Here is a 21556-nt window from a genome sequence, read left to right on the forward strand (position 1 = left end):
TCATCGGCGAATTTAATTACCTCACTAGTTATTCCCATCTCTAGGTCATTTATAAATACATTAAAAAGCAACGGACCCAGCACAGACCCCTGCGGGACCCCACTAACTACCCTCCTCCACTGAGAATACTGGCCACGCAATCCTACTCTCTGCTTCCTATCTTTCAACCAGTTCTTAATCCATAATAATACCATACCTCCGATTCCATGACTCTGCAATTTCTTCAGGAGTCTTTCGTGCGGCACTTTGTCAAACGCCTTCTGAAAATCCAGATATACAATATCAACCGGCTCCCCATTGTCCACATGTTTGCTTACCCCCTCAAAAAAATGCATTAGATTGGTGAGGCAAGACTTCCCTTCACTAAATCCGTGCTGACTTTGTCTCATCAGTCCATGTTTTTGTATATGCTCTGCAATTTTATTCTTAATAATAGCCTCCACCATCTTGCCCGGCACCGACGTCAGACTCACCGGTCTATAATTTCCCGGATCTCCTCTGGAACCCTTCTTAAAAATCGGAGTAACATTGGCTACCCTCCAGTCTTCCGGTACTACACTCAAGACAATCTATTGACCCTTTCATCTCCCACAAGTATTTGTCCTGAAATCACTACAGGGACAGCTCCAGTTGTGGAGCCCTGCTTTGTGGAATAGATTATTGATTACTGAAGCTTAAGCTTCAGGCCTTATATGTCAAATTCAGGATGAGGCTGAAAACTAAAGATGTTTTTTTCCAAGCTATTTTTGTACATTAACCTATTGGAATGACTATCAGAAAGTAAGAAAATTAGTTGTGATAGATAAACAGGACACAATCCATAAAGAATTTTAAAAACTAAACATAACATCGAGATCCAAGATGGCGTCTAGCTGAACGGATGTGCGCCGAGCTCTCTCCTCCCTCCATTGAAACCTGCACACGGAGTTTCGCTTGCCGTTATGGGCAAGCGAAAGGGTAAACCCAGTGCACTTGTCTCCGCGCGCAGGGTGGAACCAGCCCCGTTGCGGCAGATGACTCTGGCAGAGATGGGATTGCTGACGCCGGGAGCTGGCGGTTTCGCTACGGGCGGTCCGGAAAATCTTACAGACCTGAGCGCTGAGGGAGTCTCGTTGAGCCCACCCCCAATGGCTGTATCCCCAAGGCCAGGAGAGAGGCAGGATTCAGCGGTGGAACGGAGCGTGGTATCCGGAAGTCGGTCCCCTGCGCTTGTTTGCGGAGACCCCGCTGCTTCCTCAACGCCAGAAGGAACATCGATGCAGGCAAGTGTATTGCCTGCAGAGAATCTGAATGCGTCCTCTGTCGTGCTGGGAGATTTGAAAAAACCTTCAGCTATTACCCTAGAAGTTTTATGGGAAGCGATACAAGGCCTAAATTCCAACGTACAACAGATTGCCCGAATCCTAACGGGAGAGTTGGCAGAGGTAAAGCAAACTCAAAAAGATATTTCTCTTAAAGTTGCAGAGCACACATCTAAAATGAATGTTTTGGACAATGACTTTAAGGCAGTGAAATCTTCAACAGAAATGTTGATGAAAAGTTTCAACTTTCAGCAGCGTAAAATAGATTTCCTTGAAAACCAAATTCGCATAAATAATCTACGTTTTCTTAATTTTCCTAAATCTCCACTCATCCCAGCACTGGAAATGTTGAGGAAATATGTGCATGAGATACTGGGTGTCCCCTCTGAGGGATTCCCTCCTATTATAAGAGTACAATATATTTCTGGTGCAAGAAAGGGTGATATCCCTCAAAATCCTCAAGCTGCTTTAAATTTAACTGACTTCCTGGAAAGTTCTATGGAGGTCATAACTGAGAGAACCACACTGCTTGCTACATTTGCACTGCAAACAGACCGTAATAACATCTTGAGACTTTATTTTCGCCATATGAACTCCACTTTTCTTGGGTCAAAAATACAGATTTTCCCAGACTTTTCCAAGGACACCCAGAGAAGAAGAAAAGTTTTCCTGTTACTAAAAGAAAGAGTTCTCCGTTTAGGTGGAACTTTTCAATTGAAGTTTCCTTGTAAATGTTTTATTACTATTGAATCTATATCATATATTTTTTTTGACCCAGGAAAATTACAAGAATTTATTACCTCTAAAGAATAATGTTGTAATAGGCACTGTATTAAGCGCTATTCGGCTGCGAATCTTCGCCATCTCTCTCTGTTCACTTAACTTGATTGCTTTTTGATTCTAGTTATTTTCCTAGATCTTGGATCATAATTTGTGGTCGATATAATGTAGGATAATTTCCGTTTTGATTTAAGTTCCTTTAATGTTATCTTGATTGATTTATGTTGTATTGCATAAATGTAAATTTGAAATAAATATAAATAAAATAGAAAGAAAAAAAAAAAAAAAAAAAAAAACTAAACATAACATCTTAAACTTATTTCTTGCTCCTCTAGGGAGCTAATGTATAGATTAAACAATGAGGTGATAGTCATACCGAGATTTATGTAAGATAATTCTTGCAATGGTATTTTGTAGTAATTGAATCCTTAATAATGTTCACAAATACAGAACCTAAAAGTGAAGAAATCTTCTGAACAGTGGTATAGCAATCTATAGGTTATGACTTCCCTGCTCCGAGGGAACAAAGCAACTGTTAAACATAGATGCAAAAATAACCCATCACAGATGTGACTGTTTTCTTGATATGTGTACAGAAAGAGTTTGATTAATAATGTTTCTTTACTAGATATGTATTGTAACCTGCAATAAAACACAAATTTAAAAAAGGGATGCTTAGTACTACCACTGAGACATCAGACCAGCATTGTTTGTGCATGTCAAAGCATGCCTTAATTTATATGATTTAAAAAAAAATTGAGTGTGAAAATATTGTCGTCTTCCCTTATAGTGATAATGATTTTCAATTTGTCTTACTTTCATTTAATTCTTAGAATATCCCACGAGTAGCAGCCATGGCGGTGGAGTGTGTCAGTTCGTTTGCGGTAGACTACTGGCTACAGACACACTTATTTCAAGCTGGAATTCTGTGGTATTTACTTTGCTACCCCTTTAAATATGATTTCACATTAGAAGAAAGTGGTATTCAGAAGAGTGAAGACACCAATCAGCAGGTAAGCTGTTCATGCTCTTGTGTATCTAATTGATGACGTTTATGAACTTTTTTGCAATGTTAATGCTAGGCAGATTGAGGTAGTATTGTACCGTGGTGATGACTTGAATCCTATCTTGTATAACCATTATTTTCTTAGAAATGTTGGTCACAGGAAAAACCTGTCACATTTCCAATAATTGGGGAATCTTAGTTGTACTCTCTTGAGAGACTGTATCCTTATCTGAAAAACACCGCCTATTGTAATAATTTTTACAATCTTTTTTTTTTTTTTCTCAGTATCCTGGTTAGTCACAGTTGGCACTTCCTTGATATGAAAGCTAATTAGTCTATAGCTTGGTGTTCTGCTGCTTTTGCATGTGTTTAGTAGTTCTATAGTAATATGCAGAAGTGTTCTGATGATCCTACTGTAAAAGAATGATGTAAGTGAGAACTGGAACTCGCTGGGAAGATCAGTGTAAGACCAAGAATTTAGAGCTGGGAAAATGCCATGCTTCAGAACATTGTTTCTCAATCCTGGTGTCCTAGACTTTTTTTTTTTTAAGTTTTTGTAATGGGGTACCAGTGCCCAAGGAAAGCTGACAAAATAAAGAAGCTGACTCATGAGGCAAATAGGTGAAATCAACGTGAAAATAGCTTTTTGTTAGGGAATATTGTACTGTGTTCTACACTTTTGTTCATATTTCTCCATTGAAAGAATATGAGCAGCTTTAATTTTTGGCATGTAACTTCTTTTTTTTTTTTTTTTTTTCAAGTTTGTACGTTCCGAACATTAAAGTGGTTACAATCCATGTGGTAATGATGTTCTATAATTTAGATGGGCAGTTCTGATTCTTGAATACCAGACACCTTTACAGGTTTTAGTTCATTTTGCACAAATCTACTTTATATATTCATGTAGTTTGTAGTACTGGGAAACCTTAATTGACTTCTAGTATAGATTATTTATGATGGTCTGGTTTTCTGTTCAGTAAAATAGATATTTTGAATGTATATATAAAATCCAGGTCATTGCTTTTATTTGTGCTTTTTTTTAATATGAATAGGAAGTGGCCAATAGTCTTGCTAAGCTGAGCCTTCTTGCTTTGAGTCGGCTAGGAGGATATCTGTCAGAAGAGCAGGCTACTCCTGAAAACCCAGCAATAAGAAAAAGTTTGGCCAGCATGCTGACACCGTACGTCTCCAGGAAGCTTGTGGTGTCTAGTCCTGCTGAGGTAAAATACTGTGTGTGATTTTAAATTGATGAGAAACACATTCATCTCTGTATATATGACTCTGGCAAATTTTCACACTATTGTTCCATTTTGTAAAAAAAAAAATATTGTGACTTCAGTATACTAATCTATCCACAGATCCCTATTTTCTCTTTAAACATAATGAAAAGGAATGGTCAAATTTCAGCTGTTTTCCTTCGCATTTTCCACCAGTAGGCTTGTTAAACATTTTGCAAACTCCAAATGTATCATCTGAAGCAGTGTTAACAAACGAGGAATAATGGCTTCCTATTGAATGTCATACACTAAAATGGTACTAAATAGAATGTGAATGAAAATTGTGGGTAGGTCCGTAGAAATTAATAAAAGAAGCTTAGCAGAAGTTCATTTTATTTTTAGGTAACAAATTCATAGAATGCATTGTGTTTAATCTGATTTATTAAATTCATTTTTAAAAACAAAATACATGAAAAGATTTAAAACAATCTAAAATGCACATGCCAAACAGAATAATAATCCATTCCCTAATTATAATGGGGCCCTTTTCCTAAGGCACAGTAGGCCTACCGCATTCTAAAAGAACACTATCACAGGATGTGTTGAGGCATCCTTCTTCCTTAATTGTTAGAAAAAGGGGATTGCATAAGCAGCTCTGTTGTATATTTTATGCATTGTTATTGTATAATTTTATTTTCCGAGGACATGCAGGCAGAATAATCCTCACAAGTGGGGTCGGCGATCCGCGCCAGCTGGGAACCGGCATTTGAAATAGCAAAAACGTTTGCTGGAGCTTCTGAGCACGCCATGCATCCAACTGCACCTGCGCCGAGTGCCTTCCCGCCTGCCGCACTGCCATGCTCCTCAGTTACTTTTTTTCTGCATGAGGAGCAGCAGCTGTTTTCCTGGCTCCGCTTCGTCGCCCAGGAGAGCCTTCTGTGCCTTCTTTCGCAACTTTTTGGCCTAAATTTTCTTTTTCCTTTCTTGGGGTCCTTTTACTAAGCTGCATAAGCATCTGTGCATGCCCAACGCACGCCAAATGGAGTTACCGCCCGACTACTGCGTGGCTCTTGCAGTAATTTCATTTTTGTCATGCATCCGAAAAATATTTTTTATTTTTGGACACGCACCAAGTGGCATTTGACGTACGTAGGTCATTACCACCTGGATTCTTTACCGCTAGGTCAACGGCTGGCGGTAAGATCTCAGACCCAAAATGGACATTCGGCAATTTTGATTTTGTCACACATCCATTTTCAGCAAAAAAAAAAGGCCTTTTTCACAGGCGCGCTGAAAAATGGATTGGCATGTGCCCAAAACCCACTCCTACACTACCTCAAGTCATTTTTCAGGGCGCCTTCGTAAAAGGACCTCTGTGTGTTTTAATCCTGTAAAATGTATTGGATATTTTCCTGCATTGATTATGTTCTGAAGTGTATTTCTTCTATTTGGCCAGCAGGTGGTGTTTCTTTGCTGTAAAGCAAGCACGGGTGTTGGAGGCTATTAGCCCCACTAAAAAGAATCTACCCCCAATTCATCTCCCCATCTTAAACCACCCTTTACACCATCCATACCCTATCCCTCACCCTCTATGCAAATCCCAAGATACTTAAAAAAAAAAAAAAAAAAAAAAGATAACCTAATGAGAGGAAAATCCATCCCTCCCCCAAGACAGTCAAATGTCACAGAACACATTTATCAGCAAGAAACAATCTTTAACAGAAACAGTTTCAATGCTCCCGACATCAGGCTGAGACATTGCCCCCCATCGGTAGAGGTCACTTCTGACTGGGTCTCCTGTAGCAAATGTTCCAAAAACTTTTCACTATTTGGTTACAGTCCGTGTGTTCATCATCTTCCGGAATGCCCTTAAATCGTAGATTGTATCTACGAGAGCAGTTTTCCAAGTCCTCTATCTGATCTAGGAGCTCTTGTCGCTGTTGTAAAAAGCTGTGAGTGGAAGTCGGCTGCTCCTGGATCTCACCCTTCATGTTCTCTACACACTCTTCCACGGGCTCTAAATATCCACCAGCGCAGCCTGCACATCAGAGTGCACCTCCATCTCCTTTAGTGCCTTAAACCAGAGCTCCAAATCCTGTAATGTCACTTTGCCATCACCCTCTTACCACTGGGTCCTCATCCTCCAAATCAGTATGGGTGGGCGCCATTTTGGAATGCACCGCTGCTGTAGTGCTCAGCTGCATTCTGGTCACCCTATCCCCTCTGGCTGGGGTGAATTGGAATTTTTCAAGCCTTTTTCTCACAGTCATATCTTAAAAATCCCAGGTGGACACTAAGAAACTGACACAGGGTATACTGAGGAAAATAGGAATTGCAAATTACTCTGCCCCAATGGAGCTGAGATGCTAAACTTCCATCTCCCTCAAATGACGTCACTTCCTCAGCAAAGAATTCACTTAATCTCTTCGCTATGGCCTTTTCTTCCCTGAGTGCCCCTTTTACCCCTCGGTCATCTAGCGGTCCAACTGATTCTTTTACTAGCTTCTTAATATACCTAAAAAAGTTTTTATTATGTGTTTTTGCCTCCAACACAATCTTCTTTTCAGTCACTTTGCATTTGACTTGCAATCCTTATGCTGTTTCCTATTAAATTCAATCTGATCATTCTTCCATTTTCTGAAGGATTTTCTTATAGCTTTATAAGTCTCCTTCTCACTTTTTAACCATGCTGGCTGGCTGTTTGTCCTGCCTTCCTTCATTTTTTAATGCATGGGATATGTCTGATCTGGGCTTCCAGGATGGTATTTTGGAATAGCATCCACGCCTGATGTAAATTTTTGACCATTGCAGCTGCTCTTCTAAGTTTATTTTTTCACCGTTCTCATTTTATCAGTCTTCTTTTTGAAAATTAAATGCTAACGTATTGGATTTACTGTGTGTACTTCTCTAAGTTCCTGATACAGCTAGTATGGATTTTAAGCCCTTTTTGATTCCACTTACAAAAGGATCTATTTGCCCTCGATGGGAAGGTTGGACTGTGTCTGGTTGTAAAGCAAGAAATCTATCATTCCCTACAAACGTTTCAGTGTGCCCACAGTACATATACTTTTTTAGTGTAACTTCTTGCCTCTTTTAATTTTATTCTGTTTTATCTCTTTATTTTTGTATCACCTTAAAATAGCTTACAGCATATACTCTGTTTTGGATTCAAAAGCAAATACAGTTGATTACGTGAGACGTAACTGACGTTTTAACTATGATCTGTGATTTGTTTTGCTCGCATTACCATTGTTTCGACAATTATATTTTATACTCCATTTAGGTAATATATAAAGCATTTTATTGCTTTTCCAATATAATAAAATGCACCTCCAATGTTCTAATCTGGCTGCCTGGGACCGTGGCTCCTTCAGAGTTGGTGAGCTAGTCTCCAAAGTCAGGCTGATGTCACCATTGCCAATATGGCGTGCAACCAGTGGAAAAAAAAACCCTCACAGCTGATCCAACCCCCTCTCCCCAAAACCGCAAATTTGACAGCAACAAAAATAACCAAAACAACAGAAAAGGCACGCGACTGCCTGACGCGCTCAACGTCCACCCTCCACCACAGACATGGACCACAGCCTCCCTACAAAGTTACCGCTGTGCAAGGGAGAATAAAGGAAGAAACCGATGGCCGCCGACCTATTGGACCACAAGTACAGTGCACGAGACAGAGAGACATACAGCGCACGCCCCTCAGCTGTCCCGCGCACTACCTGCCAGAGCTCTGCCGCTGCTAACTTTCAAACCGCACACCCGGGAGCGAGCAGAGGAGGCTTTTGGCAGTCATTCTGCGCTGAGCTGGGAGAAAGGCTTTAGCGGAGTGTCCGAGACCGCCCGCTCTCCCTCCGTCGTTGGTAATGGCGTTGAGGCGCGCGTGTGTGCCTGCTAGCAGGCAGGGGGAGGAGTAGGGACGAATGCGGATCAAGTGCCAGGGAGAGCCGGAGGAGGAGGAAGTGGGTGTGTAGCAGAAACAAGCTGTCACTGAACAGAAACAACAAAAGCTACATTGGCTCAACATCAAAAAACGTATCGGGAGGGAGGGAGGGAGGGAAGCGATGAACCTGGAACTAAGAGGAAGGGAGGGAGAGGGGAACCCTGGAACTGGGAGGGAGGGAAGAACCTGGAACTTGGAGGGAGGGAGGGGTGACCCTGGGGGAGGGGGGCCCACCCTGGCACACACTCTCATTCTCACAAACACTCTCAATCCCACAGACACACTTGCACACAGTCTCACTCTCTGTCACAAACACACACTTGCACATAGGGAGGGAGGGAGGGCACCCTGGCACACACTCTCATTCTCACACACTCACACTCTCTCTCTCTCTCACAGAGGCCCAGATGCACTAAACGTTTTTCATCGTTAAATGAGCCCTTAAGGAAGAATTTCCGATCCTTTCCATGCACTAAAGCCTATTTTTCGACGGTAGTAGCAGCTAACGAAAACGGAATGGAGATGAACAATTAGTGTGAAAACCCCATTGAAACGACATGCACTAACCTTTTCCGATTGCCTTTACGCAGGAAAAAGGCAGGAAAACTAACGAGAGGTCTGGACCTCTCGTTAGGACAGCTCTGTGCCAGGAAAAAGTGTTAAGTGAAAAAATAAACAAACTTTGAGCCAATCCCAGCGCATTAGCAGAGCTAAAAGCGCTGTGATTGGTCCAAAGGACCTCAGAAAACACATAAAAAAATAAAAAAAGGATCGGGAGGGGGCAAGGGCGCTCATCAGGAGCGTCCTGTACGGACGGCCTTGCCCCCCCCCCCCCCCGCTGCTCCCCACTTTCCGCCGCTCCCCCACCCCGAAAAAGCAAACTTCTAGAAGCCCCTGCCCCCCTCCCTTCCTCACTACTCTCTCACCTAAGCTCCGCCTCCCGACATCCTCCGTCCGTGCCCCGCCCCCTTTTGGGGTCGTCGCCGCCATTCCCCTTCCTCTTACCGGGCCCGTGCAGCGCCTCTCTCCTCTGTCCGAAGGCGCTGCACGGGCAAGAAGAAAGCTGAATCAGCTGATGCCTGCCTTCGCGATGGCGCGTCTTTCTCCTGCTGCGCCCGCCCCTGTCTGACGTCAGTAACCTACGTAGGTTACTGACGTCAGACAGGGGCGGGCGCAGCAGGAGAAAGACGCTCTATCGAAGCTAGGCGAAGGCAGGCATCAGCTGATTCAGCTTTCTTCTTGCCCGTGCAGCGCCTTCGGACAGAGGAGAGAGGCGCTGCACGGGCCCGGTAAGAGGAAGGGGGGCCCGATGGAGGAGGGGAATGGCAGCGACGACCCCAAAAGGGGGAGGGGCACGGACGGAGGATGTCGGGAGGCGGAGCTTAGGTGAGAGAGTAGTGAGGAAGGGAGGGGGGCAGGGGTTTCTAGAAGTTTGCTTTTTCGGGGTGGGGGGAGCGGCGGAAAGTGGGGAGCAGCGGGGGGGGGGGGGGTAAGGCCGTCCGTACAGGACGCTCCTGATGAGCGCCCTTGCCCCCTCCCGATCCTTTTTTTATTTTGATTTGGGAGCCATGTGCTTGCGATTTGACTGTGTTTTGAACGTTTCTGGCATGCGCAGAGCAGCCAGCATAACGCTTGGCTGCTTTGCGCATGCTTTACGAGCCGATTACCGACGGGGATTGGTGCATCGTTCTTTCCAATACCGCACCAAACTTTTTGGGGCTGTGTTTTTGGAGCATGCTTCGTTATTTGAAATTCGGTAAAGGTTTTAACATTTCTGATTTTTTTACGTTTGCTTGATGCATCTACCCCAGAGACACTTGCACACAGTCTCACACTCTCTCTGTCACAAACACACACTCGCACTTGGCAGGGAGAGAGGGAGGGGGAGCCGGATGGAGGGAGGGAGTGGGGGCACCCTGGGGGAGGGGGGGCTACCCTGGCACACTCTCATTCCCACACACACTCGCACACAGACTCACTCTCTCTGTCACAAACACACACTCGAACATTGGCAGGGGGGAGGGAGGTGGGGAGGGGGGGTACCCTGGAACACACTCTCATTCTCACACACACTCTCATTCCCACACAATCACACTCTCTCACAGAGACACTTGCACACAGTCTCACACTCTCTGTCACAAACACACACTCGCACCTGGCAGGGAGAGAGTGGGGGGGGGGGGCACCCTGGCACACACTCTCATTCCCACACACACACTGGCACACAGTCTCACTCTCTCTCTGTCACTCACACACTCTCTCAAACATACACACCCCAAGGAACAACCTTGCTAGCTCCCATTTCATTTCTTACAGAAACAGCCCTTTTTTTACTACAACTGATGCGGAACACAGCGTCCCTCCAAAATTACCACTGTGCAGGGCATCGTGCTCAAGTACGGCGTAGCCCTCCCAAAAACCACTGATGTGGACCACAGCCTCCATCCAAAGTTACCACAAAAAAAAAAATTGGACATGGGGAGGGGGTTGGTGCACATGGGGATAGGACAGGGCAACACATGATTTACAATTTAAAAAAGGGGAAAACAAAAACAGAAGAAACTCATGGACCATCTTCCTTATTATACACCCTTCACAATTATTCCTTCTCATTACTGCACTTTTCAATGCACTGTTTGCTTAACAACAATCAACATTTGAATATAACCTTGCTAGCGCCCGTTTCATTACATACAGAAACGGGCCTTTTTTACTAGTATATAAGAAATAGTATTTGTTGTAAATCTACACTTTTACATAGTTTCTTTTTTCACATATATTTATGTATGGATAATGAGATCTTGGGTTCATGTTTTTTACTTATCAGTTTTGAGGTATGGTTCATATTTATTTATATAGACATTTTGTTTGATCTACTTGCAGACTTGTTTTATCAAAGATGTTTTTCTTATACATTTTGTTTTCCTATTAGTACATCCTCTGCATATTTTCACTTTTTTAATGTACATTTTTTTATTTGTATTGTTTAAGGTTCAAGTTTCATTTTTTTTGATTATCCACTTAGGATCAGACCATCAAAGCGGTATACAGTTTAAAATATAACATACATGCATGCATATGTAATTTTATGTGTACATGTTTTTAGACTCCTGAAGCAGGCGGTTACATTGAAACAAAACTCCATGTTGTCTCAATAATGATTCAACAGATATCTTTGTTACCCATTTACAACTGATTATTTATTGTTGGAAGACCCATTGACAACCCTACTCTACACTTCTGCCCCTGCATTACTCAGGCTCTAAATTGCCTGTCTGCTTTATTGCTGCATTCAAAGTACTATGGCTTTGCCCAAACTAATTTGTGATTAAGCTTTTCTAACTACATTTCATGCCACTTCCTCCTTAGTACTTCAAACTTCTTCTTAATTTTATCCTGATCCCCTCTGCTTGTGTTCAGTCTCTAATTGCCTTATCCCCTCATAACAGCCCTCCATGTCTTTACTCTTCTTCCCTTCCTCTCAGAACCACTTTAAACCCATTCCAAAGCATCCCCACTCCCCCATTTTTAGTTGTAACTAAGACACACTTCAGTCACCTTTCCATTGCCTTCCCCTATTGCCTTACCCTTTAGAAGACTGTCATTTAGTTTCCAGAATCTCTGCCCCTGATACTTAGTAATCTACCCTAGCTGCATCCAAATTGGGGCATGATCAGACCAGGTGATAGGTTTCTTTCTTATGCCTTGTATTAGGTTGGGGTTGTGCCTGATGTGGCCACATTTTTGCCCACATGGGCCTCATAAGGGGTCATATAATGTCAGAATGGATACTGCACAGTAAAAGCAGAGCAATGTTCTCAAACTCCTATTCACAAACACACTGTTGCAGTGTTTTTTGCAACAGCATTAAAAGTCTGTATATCAGGTGTAGGTTCACAGTTGAATAAACTTTGTTTGATTTTCCTCTGGTTCTCCAAATTCTTGGTTCTGTTCTTTTATTTTTGCTGCTAATGTTGTAGTACCTGTTTCTGCTTTCCTGTATGCTATGTTGGGGTTGGCCAACATGTAATCTATTCTTGAGTACACTTGATGAACAGTAGAAAATAAGTATAATTCCATTTTTTAGCATGTTGAGATCTCCACTTGTAAAAATTTCAGTAATGCTTTAAACTTAGGTCTTAACTATTATCTCTCTCTCCACTCCCCTTCTGTTTTGCCCGGAGTAGGGTTTAAAGGCAAATTACCCCCCCCCCCCCCCCCCCCCCCCACCTTGACTTTGGTGCTTCCTAGTTGTTATTGCAACCCCTCCTGTCTGAAAACCTATGCTATACTCTGCACACCAAACATTTCTAAATAACTGTGTATTTACTCCCTTATGAAGTAAATCCTTTTCCTTCTGGGGCTCTAAATGCAAGGAATTTTACAGATGTGGAGCATAAATGGTGAGGTATGCAAAAATGCATCTTACTGAATCCAGGACATTAGGTTGTGATGCACATTGGGAAGAAGAATTACCTGATAGGCTCCACCTGTGGGAGTCAGCACCCAAGAAAAAGATCTAGGTGCCATTGTGGACAATACACTGAAATCATGTGCCCAGTGTATGGCGGTGGCCAAAAAAACAAACAAGATTCTAAGAATTATTAGGAAAGGGATGGTAAATAAGAACAAGAATACTATAATGCCTCTATATCACTCCATGGTGCAACCTCACCTTGAGTATTGCATTCAGTTCTGGTCACCATATCTTAAAAAAGATATAGCAGAATTAGAAAAAGTTCAAAGAAGGGCGACCAAAATGATTATGGGGATGGAACTCAGTTCATATGAGGAAAGGCTTAAAGGCTTAGGGTTGTTTCGTTTGAAAAAGACATTTCAGGGGGAAATGATAGAGGTCTACAAAATCCTGAGTGGTGTAGAACAGGTAAACATGAATCGATTTTTTACTCTTTCAAAAAGTCCAAAGACTAGGAGACATGAAGTTTCATGGTAATACTTTCTAAACAAATAGGAGGAAAATATTTTTTTCACTTAACGAATAATTAAGCTCTGGAACTCATTGTCAAAGGATGTGGTAACAGCAGTTTGCATATCTAGGTTTAAACAAGGTTTAGACAACTTCCTGGAGGAAAAGTCCATAGTCTGCTATTGAGGTTAACATGGGAAAAACCACTACTTGTCCCTGGGTTAACATGGGAAAAACCACTACTTGTCCCTGGGATCACTAACATGGAATCTTGGTACTATTTTGGGATTTTGCCAGATACTTGTGACCTGGATTGACCACTGTTGGAAACAAGTTATTGGACTAGATCAGTGATGGGCAACCTTTTGAGCTTGGTGTGTCAAAATTCGCCAAAAAACCGAGCATAACTCGGGAGGTGTGTCACTTCGAGAAAAATCCTGCTACTAGGACCGCCCCCGGCCCCCCCCCCCCACCCGAGATCGCTGCCCACCCGAGGTCGCTGGGCCCCCCCTCCACCCGCTACCGGGCCCAGAACTAACCTTAAAGCCTCCTTTCACGTCGCAGCAAGCAGCAGCAGGGCAGACCTCTCCTCCTTCCTTCTGTGCTCCGCCCTTGCGGACGTTACGTCAGGCGAGGGCGGGACACGGAAGGAAGGAGTGGCCTGCCCTTCTGCTGCTTGCTGCGACATGAAAGGAGGCTTTAAGGTTAGTTTCCGGGAGCGAGGAGGGAGGGCAGACCACACTGCGGCGGCACCGCGTGTCATCGAAAATGGCTACGCGTGTCATAGGTTCGCCATCAGGGGACTAGATGGTCTGACTCAGTATAGCTATTCTTTTATTTTTATGTTACCTTAACGTCTGTACAGGCACTACATTCTGCCACTTATAAATTTGCTGCTTATGCAGTGAACCGTAGACTAAACCTGCTAAAATTGGCATTTGGTCTGTTAAATTGTACAGAGGTTTCAAAGACAGTTCAGATAAAGACCATATTGCTTATCCAGTCTTCCCATCCATGCCATCTACTCTCCCTATCACTCCACCACCTCCACCGGGAGGCCATTCCATAAATTCACCAACTTTTCCATGAAGAAGTATTCCCCTCAGGTTAATTCTGAGTCTATCCCCTTTTACCTCCTTTATCCTGTGCCCCCTTTTTTCAGCAGTTCCTTTCAATTGAAATAGATTTGCCTCCTGAGCATTTATGACGCATAGATATTTAAACGTCTCTATCATATCTCCCCTCTACCGCCTTTCTTCCAGAGTGTATACGTATTGAGATCTTTAAGTCTGCCCCCATACTTTTCATGATGAAGACCACTGACCATTTTAATAGCCGCCCTCTGGACCAATTGCATCCAGTTTATACCCTGATGTTATGCCAAGCTCTGAAATGCAACCAAAAATACTAAACTAGACTGTAAAACACTAAAACCCTAAAAGGCTACACTATTGTTTAAACTGACTTTGCTAAATAAGTAGAGTAATTTAGCAAAAAAAAAAAGACAATGAAATTACCTATTCAAACCCAAGTTTACCTTTTCCCAAGTTTGAATGCAATTTCAAGCAGGTAAAGATACACCAGTGAAGTTTTTGTCCCCTCAGCAGGTCCTCACTCAGCACCTCTTCAGGGTTCTTAACAGTTTATTAAAGAGATATATTTTATCATGTAACAAATGAGTATTAAGATTGTGTTTTAAAGTTCAATAATTACATTTTTAATCATTGTGTTATCTTTATAGTTGACTATTTTTGTTGAAGACCCAAGTTTGCAAAAGGGCAACAATACACTTCAAAGAACAAAATTAGCCACATAATATGCATTCAAATACAGAAGTCACTATTCAAAAAAATATTCTGATGTCATCTGTGCTATAGCAAAATATAACTCTCCACTACTAAGCACATTGTTAGGGATTTTTTCAGGTTTTGTATTTCACATTCATGTACAAATATATTATACAACATAGCACTGATGCCTATTATTAAAATAACAAGAACCCTACATATGAATAACATTACAGATATTATACTGGACCCAAAAACACAAATACGCCATCTCCTACTGGTAAAAAAGAACAAGTGGGACAGCTTCAGACCTCTACACAGAAGCTACGTGCCCACACAATACTGTACCTCAGTCACTTCAAAAAAACATACCTTCATCAAAGTACAGAACAGGATCACAAATCAGAAATAGAGCTATAAAGACAAGAATTGAACTGGGAACCCCAAGAAGTTAAATTAGGCATGTACCACAACAGGGGAGAAATAAAAACAGAAACACATTTCCTCTTATACTGAACATAATACAAAGACATCCACGATGTACATTTCCTAAACTAACATATTTAAATAAATTCAAAATAAAACACTTTTTTCTGCCTTTGTCTATACATATTTCACATCATGTTGATCCTAATTTTTCTTTTCTGCTTTCCTGTCTGTCTTCTCTTTTCGGGAGCTGCTGTCCATTTCTCATTTCTCTCCTCTCCTCTTATCTTATTCCATTCCCTTATTACACCTGTCTCTGATATATTGATCTTTCTATTTTAGCTCTTTCCTCCCTTTCATTTTCTGCCTCTGTCAACCCTAATCCCTTCTATCTTTTCTCTACACCCCATTACTGCATTTTTACATCCTGTGCATATTATTATTCTCTCACTTGTCTCCTTGACAACCCCCCATGAGGACTTCTGCATGGTTCCCCCATTCTCAGTTTTTTCCCTCCCTCTTCCTCCATCCCCCATTTGTTGCCCCCTACCCCACTCTCCCTTCTTCCATTGTAGCCTAACATCAGCATGTTTCTTCCCTCCCCTCTCCCAAAGCATCTCCCTGTATCATTTCTCTCCTGTCCCTCCCATCCCTGTGGCCCAACATCTCTAACTCATCATGTTTCTCCTTCTCTTCCCTCCCTCCCTCCCCTGCCCTTGTGGTCCAATATCTTTCTCCCTCTCTGTTCCCTCCCTCCCTCCCCTCCACTTCTCCAGTCTGTGGCTTTTCACTTTCTTTCTCTCTAATCCTCCCCCATCTACTTTAAACTACATCTTCAAGGAGGTTCCCCAGCAGTAGCAGTAATTCATAGCCACTGTTTGCAGCCTGTTCAGAGCCTCTTTTGTGTCCCATTCTGCCCCTGTGTAAAAAAGGAAGTTGCATCAGAAGGGGGGAGATTGTGGCAGAAGAGAAACTGCAAGCAGTGGCTGTGAATTACTTCCACTGCTAGGGAACATCCTTGGAAGACGCAGCTTAAGGTACATCGGGGAGGGAGGAGAGTGGAAGAAATGCTGGTTCAGAAAGTGGGAGGCACTGGGCCTCCTGGTACTCTCAGTTCTCGGGTAGTGCTCGATTGCCCAAATAGTCACAGTTCACCTCTGCCCATGGCACAGCTGGGGAGCAGCCGTGGCACACTGGTTGAAAAATGCTGGGCTACAAGTCATATTTGAATTTTAAGATGTAAATTACTGGTCTGCTTTCATAGCTATCTGGGCTAACACAAATGGTTAGCAATCATGCATCCGGGGAGGGAGAGGGATGGTGTACTCCTAAGGTCCACTTCTATGATGTCCCAATCTACAACAATCCAAACAAAGACCAATGAGGCCCTCTCTGTTAGGGAGGCTTGTTAGTACCTTACTGAGGCTGGAACGGATGAAATCATTCACGAAAGCAGAGGGGAGAGTGGGGGAGGAGAGTGAGAAGGCTGAGGTTGAAAGGAAACAGTGAAAAATGAAAGTAGCATAATTAAAGACAAAAAAGGAATGACTCAAAATAGGTAGAAAACTGAGATAGAGAAAATGAAAAAAACCAAAACATTCAGATATACACATTTTTTTTTAAAGAAAGGAAACTTGAAAATGTTCATTGCATATAGATTTAATGTATCAAGCATGATATTCACCTGAGATGGATTTCAGTAATCTAAAATAAAAACCTATAAAAGTTACAAAGCAATTTAAATTTAAGATAAGTATCAAAAATTCAAACCATTCCACCCCCCCCCCCCCCCCCCCCCCCCCCCCCCCCCAGTAAAAACACAGTATAATAAAATTATCAACAGGTAAATAGAAAACCATTAAAATACTTGTTGGAAATAAATTAACACTGTACAAAATTTTAAATATCACATTTCTGTGCTAATTTCTAAGGCAATTCTATCCTATAAAGCCAAAACATAACACTGAAATGACTGACCTTTTGTCCGCTCACAGGACAAATCCCTCCTCTCAGCACCCTTCACCACCGCCAACTCCAGGCTCCGCTCATTCTGCCTCGCCTCACCCTATGCTTGGAATCAACTTCCTGAGCCCTTACGCCAAGCCCCCTCCCTACCCATCTTCAAATCCTTGCTCAAAGCCCACCTCTTCAATGTTGCTGTCGGCATCTAACCTTTATACCTTTCAGGAAATCTAGACTGCCCCTATTTGACTGACTGTACATTTGTCCTTTAGATTGTAAGCTCCTTTGAGCAGGGACTGTCCTTCTATGTTAAATTGTACAGCGCTGCGTAACCCTAGTAGCGCTTTAGAAATGTCAAGTAGTAGTATTATGGTATGATAAGAGGGAAGTAAAAAAAGGTTTATGGAGATGATCTTCACACTCAAGTTAGTGTATAGGACTGTATCATTAAATATTCAAGTGCAGTTGCATGAAAACACTTAAAAATCAAATAAATTGTTTTAAATTATGCCCCTTAATATACCTGTAGCCAGTGCAGATCTTTTAACGGTGGGATAGCTTGATCAGTTTTTTGTTTGTTTTGTTTTTTTTACCTTTCATGCTAACTTAGCTGCTATGTTTTGCATTAACTGTGTTAGAATTTAGATAAACCCTTATAACAAATTACAGAAAACAATTTGTCAAAACAAGAGCATGAACTGCTGTTTAGTGTCGGGACTTCCTCTGGCCAGGTCCATGGATGGAACAGCTTGGCTCAAGGGAGGGTAGAGCCATGCAGGTGACGAGCAGGAACGGTTGCGGAGCAGACACAGGCATAAAGCTGGAACTAGGTACTGAGCAGCATCTGGGTATGGAACAGAAACTATGTGTAAAGCAGGTGCTGGGCTCAAAGTGCAATAAAGAATAACTCTGTACTAGGTAGCAAAGAGGACCCGGGTTGAAGTAAATTCAGGTCAGCGTATTGAGAACTGCCTGGCTCTCCTTTAGATATGATCACTGTTACGAAACGCCTAGCACCCATCTGGGGTTACCCTGCGGACACCTGAGGGGTCTACCCAGCACTTCCCAGCCTCGCCTGCACTTGGGCTTGTGCTCAATAGTTGCACCCTCTGCACACCAACTGGGTCCCGCTTGCCTCTGGGCTAGTCTCCCACTCTCAGGTTATTCCCCAGTGATTTCTAGGACACTAGGACCAGGGGTCCCACAGCTCCCAGAAAGCACCCACAGACCAAAAAACACAAACCAGGATTCTTAGTCCAGGACAATAGAGTCAATAAACTAAAAAAGGTTTATTGTCACAGAACTTGAACAGAAAAGGTTGAAATCAGCAAGCAATAACAGGTAACCTGGCTAGTACCTGGGGAGTTTTGGATGTTCAGCACTGCGTGCGTCTGGTAGCGCTATACAAATGTTAATAATAATAATAATAAATGTAACTGCTCACAGGTTCTATCATAGCTGCTCACAGGGTCTCAGTAAAGAGATCTTTCTCTCTTCGCTCCCTGACTGAGACTGGGGAAAATACAGTATCTTCAGGCCCAGGGCATCAATTTTGAAAGTAGCTGCCCAATGGTACTGCAGATTGCCTTTCCATAAGTTGAAACTGAAGAAGATGAAACTCTGCAGCAGCTTTAAAACTCAAAACGTGCCATCTGCTGGCCAATTAGGAGAAACACACTTCATGGAATAATTAATACAGTTTTCAGGCTTAGAAACCCACTGTTTCGTCACAGTCACCGATTAGAAAAATCTTTAGCCCTTGATTGGCAAAATCCTGTGGTGTGTCTGAGCATAACTAGCCCTGGTGATTGAGGGAACCTAACCTGATCTTCTCATGCTGTAGTATAAAGTATATATCATATGCTAACTGTTAATGTAGCTAAATTGTGACCATTTCTGTGGAATTGTTTTTGTTGAAGTTCTAATATTTTTTGAATTTTTTGTTTGGGGTGTGGAATTCACAAATAAAAGTTTGAGACGTTATCATTTTTAAACAAACTTCATTTGTTCCTTTTCATTATAGATCCTCAAGATGCTCAACAGCAACACAGAAAGCCCCTATTTGATTTGGAATAATGGGACCAGAGCTGAGTTGCTAGAATTCCTTGAATCTCAGCAAGAAAGTATGACCAGACGAGTAAGTCAATTCTGTTTGAACTGTAAGCAGTTTGGGAGAGGGGATCAATTCTATGGTAAACTATAGAGCATTTTCATGGAAAGGGAGAGGAAAGCTGAGTTGTACAGCCAAACTCAGTATTTGGATCAAAACCTGATGTAAAGAACAAGGTTTTACATTTCTGCACAAAAGTTTAGAAACCCATAGTCAAATTGTATGTTTGAATCCTTAGTGAACAGAAGCTGCCACAACCTTTGCATGGGGTGGAGGGGCGCCTAGAAGGAAGACAGTGAAAGAAATAGCCTAGAGGAGTGAGCTACCTGCAACGGTAGCCATAGCCAAACATGGCTGTGACACTATCTTTCGGGAGGGGGGGTCTGCTGCCTGCATAATGACGGAGAACAGCTGGATCTATGAAAGATGTTTGAGACAGAAATGTGAGCCTGAGAGCAACCATGCAGAGTCAAGGGAAAATTTTCAGTGTACCAGGCAGTTCTCCTTTGGATGGGAACACTTCAGAGCTGGGCGATAGCCACCCTACCCTGTACCATGGCGAACTGCGCACAAGTTGGAACAGTGCTGTTAGATCTGCTGCATGATTCTGTGGTCTTATCCACGTCTCCTGGCCATCTTCCACCTTGCTCCTTAGGTCTTCAGTTTTCGATCACCCAAGTAGAAAAGGTCTTGGAGGGGAGCCTCAGTGGGTCTTTCTTCTGTTTTACCGACTTTCTCACCTTAGATGCCTAGTGGAGAAAGGAGAACCCGTTACTTTTTGGACCGAAGCTGTCCTGATCTCTTCTTAGATGCTCAATCTCCCGAGTGATTTAGATGGAGCATTTCCTCTTGGTTTAGAGGTGATTGCCTACTCAGAAAATTAAAAACATTTCAGTGGGCTAGACATGGAATTATAAAACAAAGGTGTCAAGCAATGCATGGAGGGTGGTGAGGAAAAGGGGGAAATGCTAGATAAATATTTCTATTAGCTGTCCTGGAAATGACCTCAAATTGCAAGCACAAGCTCATATGAATGAGTATTTCTGAACATTTTTGACAAAGCACCAAAAGAAGGGTTGGTTGACTTGGATCAGCTCCCATCTTGTTGCAAATTGCAGAGTTTTTGACATGTTCTTTCACGACAGTGCTAAGGGCTTTCATTATTAGCCTGTACAGTGCTTCTCCATGGGTTTTTCTTTCACCGATAAGATTGGTTGCAGCAGTGACAGCATTCAGCTGATCAAATCATTACCTTTCAGGTTTAGGAAGCCATTTTCATGTCAGAAAATGGTCAGAGACATGGTTATATCTGTTCAAGGCTCTGAGGATTGAAGTTGCAATGACAGTTCAACAGGATGGTAAGAATAGGAAGAGAGACCTGTACACAGAGGATCCAAGATGGCGACGGTCTGATTTGCGCCAACGGACGTGTTCCAAATTGTGTACCAGCGGACCTGGAAAGAGCTACCTTACCCGTCGTAGAGATGGGAAAGTCAGGGATATTCCCTCTGACCCTGGCGGTAAACCTCTGCTCTCACAGCCGGCGCTCAAACAGTTTGGAATAGCGTCCGGTGCTGGGTTGACTTCTACACCCGCAGCTGGTGTCAGCATCTCGGCGCTGACCGACAGTGGCGACGGGGCTTCCCTTAGCCCTGTTTTTTGTGCAGCGCCCCCCCCCCCCCCCCCCCCCCCCCCCAACCAGGAAGAGAGAGCTCCCAGGCGAGTTCTGCAGCTTCAACCCAAGATGGAGAGGGGAGCAAGCAGGGAGGGAACTTGCTGGCAGCAGAAGGAACAACCGCTGAACGACTGCTGTCCCAGAGAAGAAAACAGCTCTTGTTGTGGATTCTACAATCTTGAGTACCCTGGAACAAGTTGTTCAAGCGTCTCCCCTGGTTTTCAATGAAGGGAAGTTTGAAAAACCTGCTGTAGTGACTTTAGAGTCACTTTGGGATCTGAATTCCACAACTCTCATAGCCTTACAGTCTGCTATTTCAAAGAATAGTGAAACTATTAAAGTTTTGGCTGAGTCTGCACTTAAACAATTGCAAATTAATGAGGTTTGTGCGGTTGAAGTAAAAAACCTCTCTGAAAAAATTGAAA

The 21556-nt window shown here is 42.8% G+C and overlaps 1 protein-coding gene across 5 annotated transcripts in view; it reads left to right on the top strand.

Moving 5' to 3' along the window:
* Positions 1 to 21556, top strand: part of DNAJC13 (DnaJ heat shock protein family (Hsp40) member C13) — a 542758-nt gene that overhangs the window by 337488 nt on the left and 183714 nt on the right. For all 5 annotated transcript variants that reach the window (XR_003942499.1, XM_030206535.1, XM_030206508.1 and 2 more), the window contains 3 exons: positions 2915 to 3094; positions 4140 to 4307; positions 19370 to 19483. Coding sequence is in view for 4 of the 5 variants with exons in the window: in XM_030206535.1 (XP_030062395.1) it covers positions 2915 to 3094; positions 4140 to 4307; positions 19370 to 19483 (462 nt within the window). In the remaining variant the exon portion in view is untranslated. The remainder of the gene's footprint in view (positions 1 to 2914; positions 3095 to 4139; positions 4308 to 19369; positions 19484 to 21556) is intronic.

The sequence above is a fragment of the Microcaecilia unicolor genome, chromosome 1 (genome assembly GCF_901765095.1).
Source record: "Microcaecilia unicolor chromosome 1, aMicUni1.1, whole genome shotgun sequence".
Lineage (NCBI taxonomy): Eukaryota > Metazoa > Chordata > Amphibia > Gymnophiona > Siphonopidae > Microcaecilia > Microcaecilia unicolor.